At 38.8% G+C, this 12694-nt stretch overlaps 2 protein-coding genes across 5 annotated transcripts in view; one reads left to right on the top strand and one right to left on the bottom strand.

The window, feature by feature from the left end:
* Window positions 1-6868, bottom strand: part of LOC117938150 (protein adenylyltransferase SelO-like) — an 18379-nt gene extending 11511 nt beyond the window's left edge. For 2 of the 3 annotated variants that reach the window (XM_034862606.1, XM_034862605.1), the window contains exons 1-15: window positions 5503-6576; window positions 5296-5414; window positions 5080-5208; window positions 4401-4465; window positions 4251-4307; window positions 3987-4085; window positions 3474-3541; window positions 3288-3375; window positions 3115-3184; window positions 2426-2498; window positions 2261-2344; window positions 2044-2173; window positions 605-649; window positions 407-488; window positions 171-263 (exon numbers count right to left, since the gene is read on the bottom strand). In XM_034862606.1, the coding sequence (XP_034718497.1) occupies window positions 171-263; window positions 407-488; window positions 605-649; window positions 2044-2173; window positions 2261-2344; window positions 2426-2498; window positions 3115-3184; window positions 3288-3375; window positions 3474-3541; window positions 3987-4085; window positions 4251-4307; window positions 4401-4465; window positions 5080-5208; window positions 5296-5414; window positions 5503-5740 (1440 nt within the window). In that variant the 5' untranslated portion in view covers window positions 5741-6576. Of the gene's footprint in view, window positions 1-170; window positions 264-406; window positions 489-604; window positions 650-2043; window positions 2174-2260; window positions 2345-2425; window positions 2499-3114; window positions 3185-3287; window positions 3376-3473; window positions 3542-3986; window positions 4086-4250; window positions 4308-4400; window positions 4466-5079; window positions 5209-5295; window positions 5415-5502; window positions 6577-6618 lie in introns of those variants that run through there. The other variant, XM_034862607.1, reaches the window with a different exon arrangement.
* pdss1 (prenyl (decaprenyl) diphosphate synthase, subunit 1) lies at window positions 6575-12524 on the top strand. 2 transcript variants are annotated; one of them, XM_034862622.1, is made up of 11 exons: window positions 6575-6773; window positions 7919-7983; window positions 8427-8562; window positions 8975-9105; window positions 9296-9437; window positions 9538-9649; window positions 10436-10545; window positions 10648-10728; window positions 10854-10967; window positions 11109-11189; window positions 11683-12524. In XM_034862622.1, exons 1-11 carry the CDS (start codon window positions 6630-6632, stop codon window positions 11821-11823), a joined length of 1257 nt encoding a protein of 418 aa, XP_034718513.1. In that variant the 5' UTR covers window positions 6575-6629; the 3' UTR covers window positions 11824-12524. The 2 variants fall into 2 exon arrangements, with proteins under 2 accessions (XP_034718513.1, XP_034718514.1); XM_034862623.1 differs by lacking the exon at window positions 7919-7983 and having other exon boundaries at window positions 6590-6773; window positions 11683-11923.
* Window positions 12525-12694: the final 170 nt, after the last annotated feature.

Genomic DNA, 12694 nt, shown 5'->3' with positions numbered 1-12694 from the left:
TATATTAAATATGGCAATGATGACGGTGTTTGGATATCTTATCTTATCTAAAGACCTACTTAGAAGAAACCCAATGTCACATTGCCAGATGACATCTTGGACATGCAGTGCAGTGAGTGCTCCGTACAGATATTAAAGATGTCACCAACACCATGCTACTTCTGCTCTACCTGTGTGAAGTTCCTGTTGTGAAGCTGCTGGGCTGGAACTTCACTGAGCTGCCTGAAGATCATGGTGAAGTCTGACTTTGTGTCCTCCATCATCTTGAGACAAATACAAATTAAAAATCCAATGTGTACCTAGCCAATAACATTAGCCAGTGGTATTAAATTAATTTAGTAGAACGAGACAAACTATGTAAAAACGTCTCTTACAGTAACCATGCGACTTATTGTTAATGACTTGCCTTAAGCAGGAAGGCAATGAGGTAACCATCATCCTCCTCTTCACCTAGAAGGCCCAGTTTAGCTTTAAATAACTGATGAATCCTGAAATACATGCATGAATAAGGCTTGAAAACAATATAGTATTACTCTCACTGCTTGGATATAGCATTAACAACAACATGAAGAAAGGACAAATCATAATTTCACATGGAGCTCACCTCATCTGGTAAATATCAGCATATCCCTTTAAACTAATTTTTGCCCTGGAAAAAAGATAAGAAGCCAAGTAAATCCAAAGGTAACCAAAATCAAGGTAAAGAGAAGACCATGATGTACAGTGGTGCTCATAAGTGTTATTGAACCCATGGTAAAGTTGACTAAAAAGAGGAATAAAAAAAAACTCTTTTTAGAAATTGATCTGTATGCCTTAATTAAAATAAATTCGAAAAATCCAACCTTTATGGACCAATTTCCTTTGTGAATGAATAATGTATCGTAAATAAATATACTATGGATACCTAGAGATTGGCATGGTGTTATTTCAGTTAGCCTAATTTCTGGTTTCATTTGCATTGAGAGATGATCTCATAGAAAGCAACCCATGCATATCTCTATGTATGGTGAAGAGTATGTGATGATGTGGGGGGGGGGGGGGGGTATTTTAATTCCATTGGCCAAGGGAACTTTATCAGGATGCATAGTATCCTGGATCCATTAAATAATGTAATACTTTATCTTTAATCTTTAATACTAAAAATCTGCCCGCTTCTATTGGGATTTAACATAGGGTTGTCTATACTTAAGCCCCTGTATTTAAAGGAAGAACGTTTATTTATTTATAATACATTATTCATTCACAAAGAAATTTAGTGTCCTTAAAGGTTGGAGTTTTTCTATTTCTTTCATTAAGACATTAAGATCAATTTCCAAAAGACAATTTTTTTATTCCTCTTTTTAGTCAACTTTAGCATGGGTTCATAAACTTATCAGCACCACTTTATTTTACAGTTACAGTCTGACAAGGTTTCTGACTAGTGGTGGAAGACGTATTCAGATCCTTTACTTAAGTAAAAGTACTAATACTGCACTGTAAAACTCTGTTACAAGTAAAAGTCCTGCATTGAAAATGTTACTTAAGTAACAGTAAGTATCATCAGGAAAACTAACTTAAATAATAAAAGTAAATGTACTCAATGCAGAAAAATCCTCACATTTTAGACACCAGTTTAACAGTTGTGGCAATCAACTAAATGTTTACTCGGCTAATCATTTCAGCTGGACTTGTTTTAGAATCTATATGTTTTGTGTGCAAAAATCTTACTTTGTAAAGAAACTGGTAATTTAAGATGTCAGATTAATGTAGTGGAAGTAAAGTAAAAGTACCTCAGATTTGTACTTAAGTACAGTACCTGAGTAAATGTACAAGGCTACATTCCACCACTGTTGCTGACCAACATTACTGGCGTGATGTTGCTTCTGTATTTACTACAGTGCAAACGCATCTCTTCATGAAAGTTAGTAATGTGCAAAGGGTTTTGTAGACGTTAAACTCTATCTTGTTGTCTAGTTGCAATCTGCATAGGTGGCAAACAGGTCAATACAAGTCACATATCACTTAAGGTGTCCTTAATATAAATCGTTGTCATGAAGTTCTTACTCCTTGTGCTGTTTTTTAGAAAGCACAGGGCTGAGAGCCATCAAGAGCTTCTCAAGATTGAACAGTCCGACGTCGGCCTGAGCTCCGATGCTGTATCGGCCCTCATCATCAGATGTGTTGGGAACAAAATCTGAAACATTTAAGTTTTGATTGATATTGACAAGAACAGAACGTTTTGTTATTTCAATTAAACACAGACATGTGTAATGGTACACACTGGGATTATACGACTCCATGAAGCCAAATGGTCCGTAATCGATGGTGATAGACAGGAGGCTGAAGTTGTCCGTGTTGCACACACCTGTTGTGAGGGAACACGTTATATATCGGTAGATGGTGGTACGGTAAAATGATCAAATGTGCAGCCAGAACATCTTCTCACCGTGTGCAAACCCAACGGACATCCACTGGGCGATTAGATGTGCTGTTTCATTTACTACTGTGGAATAAAACACCTAGAAAACATAAAACACAATACAAAGCGTGAAACAAATAATACACAGCAGGCACAGAAACAGTAACCGCAGCATACTGTTTTACTTATCACTCTGGCAGTATTCCTGGATATTCTATTTCACTCAGATTATGTGTCAATTTAATTCCCATTAGGGCTTGGCGTTATGGAGAAAATCAAATATCATGATATTTTTTACCAAATACCTTGATATCGATACAGCAACAATATTGTAGTGTTGACTATATTGGTGCTTTCACAAAATATTTACACAATGGGATTTTTGATAAATGATTATCAGTAATGAAGATATAATGTCTAAGTGGTTAAAGGCCAATAATAGAATAGATACAACAGTCTGGTATGTTTAGAAAATGACATCACTTTACTGTAATGCAGCCTTTAAAACAGGAAAAGACCCCACTTATGCCATATTACGATATCCTAAATCTAAGACGATATCTAGTGTCATATCTCGATATCGATATAATATTGATATATTGCCGAGCTCTAATTCACATAATGAATGGAAGAGGAATACCTTAATTTTGTTATTTTCTCGACTAAGGTAAGATCATGTAAATTGTATTTGGTGAGCCTAACTTCACCTAACTTACCAAATATTTATCTGGGTCATCTGAATTGATTGAAGAAAAATGTTCACCAATCACAAAGTTCAACAGCTTTCTAAGATTGACAGAACAATAGCATTATGTTCCAAGCTGCAGTATACTGTATGCAACAGGAGGTCAAGGTATGAGAAGGAAGCCTGAAAGATAAACGGACTCACCTCAGGAGCTCTATCTCTCCACTTTGAGCCAAAATTTCTATAGATCCAATGCGAAACCATGACTTGGCTAACCGGAGAACAACAGCTCCTGTAAAAAGACAATAAAAAAACATGTAATCTAATGAAACATTAAGTTATTGATCATTAGTAAAGATCTATTTTTTGAAGTACTTTTGCATGTATAACCTCTTTCTGTCTTCACATTGCCACTGTAGAACTGATCCCTTATCACCGGCTCATCACTTACAACCAGACTAAAACAAAGCAAAGCATTATCAGATCAGTAACAGATACTAATTTCTTCCAAAACATGTTAGCCCTTGTCTTAATAACATTTTTAAGAAGATAGTTCATCTTGGTTTATCAATTTGAAAGCCAAATTAATGTTGACATACATGTTTATACAGATACTGGTCTTCTGCAGGGTTCTTACAAATGTCATCATGGGAAGCAGAATGATCTACAAATGTCCAGGTTCTGAAATATATGGGGCCTGGTAAACACTTTTTTTACCAAATGTTGGGATGTGCCTGGTGTAAGTAAATGCTGTAAGCTACTGTATATAGTCTAGCTGACAGGGAAGAAACTGGACAAGTTCTATGAATCCAATGCACAATATTAAGGCTTATTAAAAACAAACACATCCCTTGATTTGTTAACTCTGTTTGTCGTCTTTCATCCGTCACCTGTCCCTCTCACCTGGCAGCCCTACTGGTTGGAACACCAAGGAAATGCATGGCTTCACTGCAAAGAAACTCCCTGACAGAAGAACGGATCACAGCCCGACCATCTCCTGACCTGCATTAAAATGTTCAAATTTTATATTTAAAATTTCTGATAAAGAAAGTTGCCTCTTGCTGCTATTTGGTATCAAAGACATGCAATTTTTCCAAATGTGGCAAAGGGAAACAAGGGGGGGGAAGAAAAACACAGTAAAGTAAAAGGATATGCTGAAAAACATACCTTGAATAAGGTGTCTTCCCAGAGCCTTTTAGCTGCAGCTCCCATACTTCGCCTTTCCTGTGGGTCATTTTTTTTGAAGGAATAAAAATGTAATTGGCAAGGCAACTTGAAAACAAAGTACTTTGAATACACAAGGAACCTAATTCTCACCTGTTGGTATACTGACCAAGGGAATGTGCACGGCCATCGCCCAGCTGACCTGCCCAGTAGCCAAACTGATGGAGATATTTACAGTAAATTTTAATCTCACCCACTGTTCAAGTCCTCGGGTATTAATATCTTAAAGGAAATGTACACAGACTTCCAGGTTTCTTTGACTTTGCTAATAAACTTTCTTTGTCTTAATTTTGCCCTCAGTTAATGAATGATCTGAGGTAATACTGCATACATATGTTACTGGCCAAAAATGCATTTTGGGGTGCCTGGGTTGATTACCTGGTAGAGCAGGCCCCCATATTTTGAGGTTTACTCCTTGACGCAGCGGCCGCAGGTTTGACACCACCCTGTGTCCCTTTGCTTCATGTCATTCCAACCCTCTCTCCCCTTTAATATCTTCAGCTCAGCTATATAAATAAAGGCCTAAAATTCCCAAAAAACAATCTTAAAAAAATGCTATTTGATTAAGGAACCTGTATAAAAATCCAGATATTTGTAGAGATAAGATCTCAGGTTACTCAGCTCAGCCTATGTGTACACAGCCGATGTGATTTTATAAATGAAACTTTATCTTCATTGTATTTTCTTCATTAAACTTGATATGTTGCAATTTGTGTTTGTATTTTTAAGTTTATATACAATAAGTGCATACAATTAACAAATGAATCATTACCTGATGACCTCCATATCTGTGGGACAGTGGAACAGATCCTAATGGCAGTCTTCGCCCACTGGCATAATGCAGGAAATCATCTGACTGGGTTACAGCCATATCCAAGTCTAAAAGCCCTTCAATGACGTCCTGTGGAGACAAATTCAGATATATTTGAATACTTCACGTTACTTCGGAGACTGTTCTTCGGTGCTGCCGATGATATTGTAACATCACCTTAGAAATTGCTGCTAGCCTTAACGTGTCTTTCAGTGGGGTTGGATTGGATTTAGAGAATATGCAGTGCTTTACAGAGCGAGCAAAGTTGCCGTGAACCTCATCAATCGGGAATGCTTCTGCAGAGGACCGTAAGGATGGAATTGCGACATTATTACTGTGAACACTCTTTTTACTAAACTCAAAGATACACAAATCACATTTTACCTATTAGCTTCTTGCAAGACACTCTGAACTGATCCAGGTCCTGTATAAGGTTTGAAACACTCATGTTCCACCTGGATTTAACAGTGTGATGGGAGAGCTTGCTCTTTGATCCCTTATTGACGGGACTATCACTATTGCAGTCATGGTGAGTACTTTGGCAGGACTCCAGAACATGTACATATGTGAAGCTGGATGCTACTACCAGAGCAAAAACTAACAGTTTGAAGGGGCTCCGCATGTCACAGACACAGCAACCAGGCTGGAAGCACTGATATGGTTGTAGATTTGGAAATGGGTAGCCTACTATCAATTCCAGCTGGTGCACACAATGGGGGAAGAAGTACTTTGATCCTGTACTTCCCTAAAACTACTAGTACAGTAGTATTGCAGTAATAATAATTAATCTATACAGCTGCCTCATATTTCATGTTTATATCGTTTGTGTGGTATGTCAAATCTGAACCTAGAAAAGATAAATAGCCTAACTGAACCTGTCGTGGACTAACAAGTACAGCCTTTTCACTCTGACTTGTAGTGGAGTTTAAGGTGGCATTACCACGCATAGTACAAGCACCTCAAATTGAGTATAAATTAAGTAGGCCTGCTTGATGTTATCTTAAATGACAATAATGGGATCTTAAATTCAGGAAATTTGTTATTCAGTTTTAAAGCAAAAACTAATCAAAACACAACGGAGAATTTTTTTTAACAGCAGTGTTGAATAAAAAGCTAGGTTTATTCGGCATTACAGCCAAGAAAATAGATAAATAAACTGTTTCGAAAACACCAGCAATATTTAGCAACTACTACTACATTACATCTATCAAACGTTAGCTGTTAGCAACCCAGCTAGCAGTCCCAAATGGTACACAAGACACGTTTCCCCGGATGCGTAAGAAAACAATTTCCTATCTTCAGTTTAAAAAGACAAACCGGTGTTTAAATCTACAACTGCCTCCCTGATAACAAAGTAATTTCCGAGGAATTCCTGAATGATTATATGAACTCTGTCTACCATATATGGCTAACGTTAACACCATGCGTAACCAGTCTATGTGCGTAACAAGGTTATTAACTTCCGGTTCCGCTGAAATATATCCTGTGCCAAAGCCACACCGGTTGAGAACATGGCGTGCCCGTGGTTGAGGCAGTGCAGAAGGTGGAGTGCAAACTGTACGAGCACGAGTTTGTTTGAAACCTTGTGGCATTGTAATGTCAGGGCTGCGTCCTCTCTGGGGCAGAGAACCTGGAGCTCAGGGCTGGGGTACGAGGTGAGTTTGCGACTGACAATTAGCGGGACGCCGGACTACATATTGGTTCCTAGGATGGCGAAAGCATGGAAACGCTTGACACACCCTAATCTCTCTCTGATTGGTTAGCACTCGTTGTCCTTGTTGGTTGGATTGGTGAGTTTTGTAAACCTAAAGGTAAGAATGTCAGGGTAAGCCAATCAGAGCAGAAGTAGGGCGGGACATGCCGTCGTTATCTAAGAAAAAAATAATTGTGTGCTGTCAAACCCGGGAAGGTCACTGGCAACTTGTCAGCCATCCACTGAGTGGTAGTAATGTTCGTTGACGGGTTTATTCCTTTACTATCTGTATGTCTTCCTGGTAATGTAACTGCCTTTAGTCTTTCGCGAAAGTGTCTCGCGTTTTGTCAGTATTTCGTAATGTAATGCTGACCCACCGACTTGTTGCTGGGGTTGTTGGCTCATTCAGAAATCACTCAACACAAATAAAGGTCAAGACCTGCCCCTGATATTACAGATTAGTTACTCCGATCACTTTCCTGTACTTGGCCAGCTGCCTGCCTTGAGTCTAACAAATGTTTTGTTAAGGTCCTGTTCATTTTGATTTAATCTTTCATTCATTCGTTAGTCATTGAAAAACGTTCGTTGCTCCCATTTTTTACTATCTATAGAACACATGACATTGTATTGTTGGTCATTGTTGCTTTTTATATACACACACCTATTTTTCATTACTTGTTTTGTACATTTGGCCATGTTTAGCTCTTTGTTCGGCTTGTTGGTGCTTGTATTTTTCTTTGTCTATTTCTATCTTCATGTTAGAACTTGGAACAGTGTGTAGGTACATTGAGAATACAAAAAAAACAGAGTTCTTATATGTGTAGGCCTACTCACATACTTTGCAAATAGAGCTGACTGTATTTACCATAATAAAACAGTTACAAAAGGCTAAAAAGAGTCAAAGACCACCCCCCCCCCCCATCCCATCTCCTCATTTCTTTTTGTGATTCAATTTTAAAAAATGAGCGTCTATTGTTTAAAGACTTCTCCAAATTGACAGGAAAACAATTCTTGGGAAGAAATGCTGACTCTGTTGGCTTAAAAGTAGCCTAATAAAACCAACATATGGTCTAAAGTCTTTTGGTATTATGTCCTATGTTATTACAGGGGACACCATCACCACTACCAACACAGATACACGCCAAAGCTAACTTTACCACATCTCTCACCAGGTGAGTTTTTTTGCACTGTACAAACTATTTACTGCATTTTTACACATTACAATAAGAGTCACCTTACGCCACCAGGCAGTTTTAGCATGCTATACTTTAGCAATTTTGATAAAACATCAAGCAATGCAAGATTTACATTATACCGATGAAATTGTTTTTTTTGCAATGAACTCCACGGAGAGTAGTGGTTGCCACGGTAACAGCTAATGGCTATCCAAATAAATTACTAATACATATAAGCCAATATTATTCCTTATTAGTATTCTAAGGTTGTTATCACCCTTACATATTAAACATCAAAATAGGCTTTGTAAATAGAATCAACACAAACAGTATGTTGTGATCAAGTTATAGGCCATTTTCAATAGAATTTTCCACCTTGTCATTACTTTGTACCTTTCTGTATTTCACTGTTACTGTGTATTGTTTGTCTTTCTCTCTAGACACAAGTCACGGTTGCTGAATCCCACACCACAGCCTCACTGTTGCAGAAAGACTGTACACAGTGATGCAAAGCTGAAGGACCCCTTTACATTAGCACAGAAAGATTTAACTAATTTATATGATGACATCAGAAAGGTACGTTTTCAATACAGAGAGTTTACTTGCTATGTGTCTCTGCACATACAATAATGGGGATTTAGAGCAAACATTAGTGTAGTTAGTATATAGAGACAGGAGGATTTGAGGCTTGGATTGGACCCTTGCAGCTGCATTGACAGTTCAGTAAGAGACAATGAGTGAGCCACCCAATCTGAATTAAAAAAAAAATTCTAAAAATCTAAATTGGTTTAGAGCCAAGAAAGTACTCACAATTTGTCTTGGTGGTTGGGGCATACATAAACAAACAAACACATTAAACATATGAAATAAACAATAAATACAGAAACAAATATACACAAAATAGCTGTTTTAACATAACGTTTATCTGGAACTTTAGTTGATTGTGATGGAAATAAAAGACGTGGATTTGTATTACTCTGCCTCACAGGAGCTCTTTGTGTCCAAAGAAGAGCTGAAGTCTCTATGTGACTACTACTTTGATGGAAAGGGCAAGGCCATCCGACCGTTGATAGTTGTCCTGATGGCCCGGGCTCTCAACATCCACAGCAACAGATCTGGGTAAAATTGGATCAACACAACAACAAAAAATGTCCCTTTTACTGCTACTGCTAACCCAGCGTGACCTATGATACATTGTAGAGGGGAGGTGCACCACCACACCCTGCAAGAATGTTTTAGTATATGAAGCATAATCAAGCATTTTATTTCATCTCACTTTCTGCTATCTGTCCTTTTCCTGTCCTTGTAGAGATTTGATCCCAGGGCAGAGGCACGTAGCTATGATCACAGAAATGATCCACACTGCCAGCCTGGTGCATGACGACGTAATAGACGGATCAGACAAACGAAGAGGAAAGAGTACCATCAATGAAGTGTGGGGTGAAAAAAAAGTAAAGACTCAAAAACCTTTCCTTGTCTCCTCACTTCATATTTTCTACTTCTACATTATCATTGGTTTTTTATGGATATCATTTGTTTTCTCCCCTCCAGGCCATCTTGGCTGGAGACTTCATCCTCTCAGTTGCCTCCATGGCCATGGCTCGTATTGGTAACAACACAGTGGTAAAAGTGTTCGCCCAGGTGATTGAGGATCTGGTACGAGGTACAGCAACCGTGCATCTTTCCATGTCACTCAGTAATCGTCTTAATAAAAGTTGTAGCTAAACCTGGACGAAGCATTTTTAAGCACATTGGAAGCTGTAACTTGTAGCAGAAGTTGCTTAAAGGGTTACCGGTAGTTCCGTAGCTGGTGGTCAGCACGCTCCAAGGTTGGAGAAGCAGGCAGTTGGAATGCAACACAAGCTAAGCAATGTACTGCTGTGCAACATGTTTAGCCACCTAACGTTTAGATGCACACTGTATTAAGAATACTTTCCCCGCTTCTCCTTGCCCTCAGACAGCCCTTTCCAACAGGGACCTAAAGCTGTGATGGCTTTTTAAAGCCAACAGACTCCTTTTACCAAGCAGAACATGCAATATGCTGGTGTACCGCTGCCTCAATCGGTTAGATGGTTTGTTAGTATCTAACTATTTTTAAAACACCGAAGTGACACGACAATACAAACAAACTAATCGATGGAGGCAGCGGTAGACCAGCAACTCCTGTTTTCTGCAAGGTAAAAATGACTTTTTGTCAAATGAGTCTGGTGGCTTAGAAGAGAGCATACATGTATAGAACAGCTAACACTTAGATTTTTCTTTAGGCATCTAAAATATGTTTAGTTTCTGCACCAGTCCACAGATACACAATGCTTAGCATGCGTGTTGTTGTTGTTTTTGAAGCATGACGAAAGCTGTAACTTGTAACAAAAGTTGTTCAAACTGTCAGAACCCCTCATCTGCTAATAGGTCCGTTAACAAACTCCCTAATCCATGTCTGTGCGTCCAGGTGAATTTATGCAGCTGGGTTCAAAAGAGAACGAGAACGAGAGATTCAAACACTACCTCGAGAAAACTTTCAAGAAGACAGCAAGTCTTATTGCAAACAGTTGTAAAGCAGTACGTACATTCTGTCCCCACAAATATCCGAGAAAAAAAAAAAAACTTGGTTTCTACCCTTCACGTTTGTCAGTGTTGACTGTCTTTTCTCTTTCATTCAAGGTATCCGTTCTGGTTAATTCTGACCCTGAAGTTCATGAAATAGCCTATCAGTATGGTAGGAATGTTGGCATTGCATTTCAGGTAAATTCTATAGTTTTTGCTTAAATTGTTTTAAGCCCTCCATGCCAAGTGGCTTACCTAGTTACCATTGAACATAATGATGTGTAAAATGAAACTTGTGTCTATGAAATGTTTCCGTCTCGTAGCTGGTGGACGACGTCTTGGACTTCACCTCAGGAACCAACCACCTGGGGAAGCCCTCGGCTGCAGATCTCAAACTGGGCTTGGCCACTGGACCGGTCCTGTTTGCTTGTCGACAAGTGAGATCAACATCAGGATTTTATAGTTGATTATAGAAACTGTACATCTACTGTATACTAAGTTACTCCAACACACACACACACACACGCGCATCACTGTCTACTGGCAGTCTTTACCTTAATTTCTTTCTGTCTCTTCAGTTTCCTGAGCTCCATTCAATGATCATGAGGCGTTTCAGCTTAAAAGGAGACATAGAACAAGCCTGGCAGTTTGTCTTTCAGGTAAAGACCAAGAATAAACTGAACACAACTTAAAATTAGCAGGGTAAATCCATTAAATGTAAGACATTGAAAGATTTTAAATGCTTACATATACACATTTCTACCTTAACAACACTATTTGTTTCCTGTATAAGACATTTTTATTGTACTACCCTGATGTACAATAACAATGTCTTATACAGGAAACCACTATCTAAAAAAAATAAGGTTTCTGATATATATTAAGTAATTGTGTGACCAAAACCTAAGCTACGTGTACTTTCAGTTTTTTTTTTTTAATTTGTACAGTGCTTTTTGAGAGCTTGTTGTACAACTTGGTGTTCGCTACTCAAGTGGATGATATTCACAAAATGCAATCCGGGGAATGCGGCCAACTGTTGTTTAAGAGAAGGAGCTTTTGCTGATACCGTAGACTGTTAAAAAAGGTTGTTACAGAACATAAATGGTGAAAACTAAAACAACGGAACACCCCCATCTTCTTGTTCTGTTTTAGAGCGATGGCGTGCAACAGACCGAATACTTGGCCAAGCGCTACGGCCAGGAGGCCGTGAGGCAGATCAGCAGGCTCAGGCCGTCGGCAGAGAGAGACGCCCTCATCAGTCTTACTGAGATGGTGCTTACCAGAGACAAGTGAACCACCAGTGCTGGGCTTCACTTCAGGCAGCTACCTGTGGAAATGAACTCACCCTGCCGCCTGCGTTTGCACATACCAGGGTCGGACAGAAACTACGAGAGACGAGATGGGAATTGGGTTCGGAAGGACCTCTGGTGCTGGTTTTAACGCCAACTCTAAATGAACACTAGATTACTACCAAGTAATCAAACCAGCATAAAGGGGTCTCTCTCTGTGCTAAAAAGTATACCATATATATATATATAAATACACTTGGTTTTTAGTGCTAATCCTTTGAATCAGATTTCCTGAATGGTACCAACAGCGATGATTGGAAACGGAAATGTTATAAACTTCAGTGATTGGGTGACGCTGACAATGGCAATCCAATTCAACTTCATTCAGTACTGTAACCGCAACATCCTCTCAATGCTTGACACAAGCCAACTTTGACTGACAGTTTGTAACGTGGTGGGGTTGGGCTGTGGCAGCATGATCGCAAGTCGGTGCCATTACAAACGCAATGGAAGAAAAATGTCATTGGTGCGTTGGTTTAGATCCGTTATCGTTGACCAAGATCCGTCCACACCTCATAGGCCAAATAATCATGTCTTTGACTTGTGAAATGTTATTTAATGCAAAGTGTCCTGTAACAACTAAGGCCTTAACATCTTCAGTGACATATGTATGACAATAAACCTACAATTGTGCTTTGGTTTATAATAGCCAAGCCTTCAATCCATTTTGAAGTGACCACACATGTATGTTGTACATAGAATTGTTTATTATAAAAGACTGTACATTACTTTTTCAATTAACATATTATATATACAAATGAAGGGCAGACAGAAGGATTTCAATGTTTCTACCCATGAAATTAAGCCAGACATTT

Source organism: Etheostoma cragini, chromosome 22 (assembly GCF_013103735.1).
Source record: "Etheostoma cragini isolate CJK2018 chromosome 22, CSU_Ecrag_1.0, whole genome shotgun sequence".
NCBI classification, from domain to species: Eukaryota; Metazoa; Chordata; class Actinopteri; order Perciformes; family Percidae; genus Etheostoma; species Etheostoma cragini.
The sequence above is the reverse complement of the archived record's forward strand: the minus strand, read 5'-3'. Positions and strand labels throughout refer to the sequence as shown.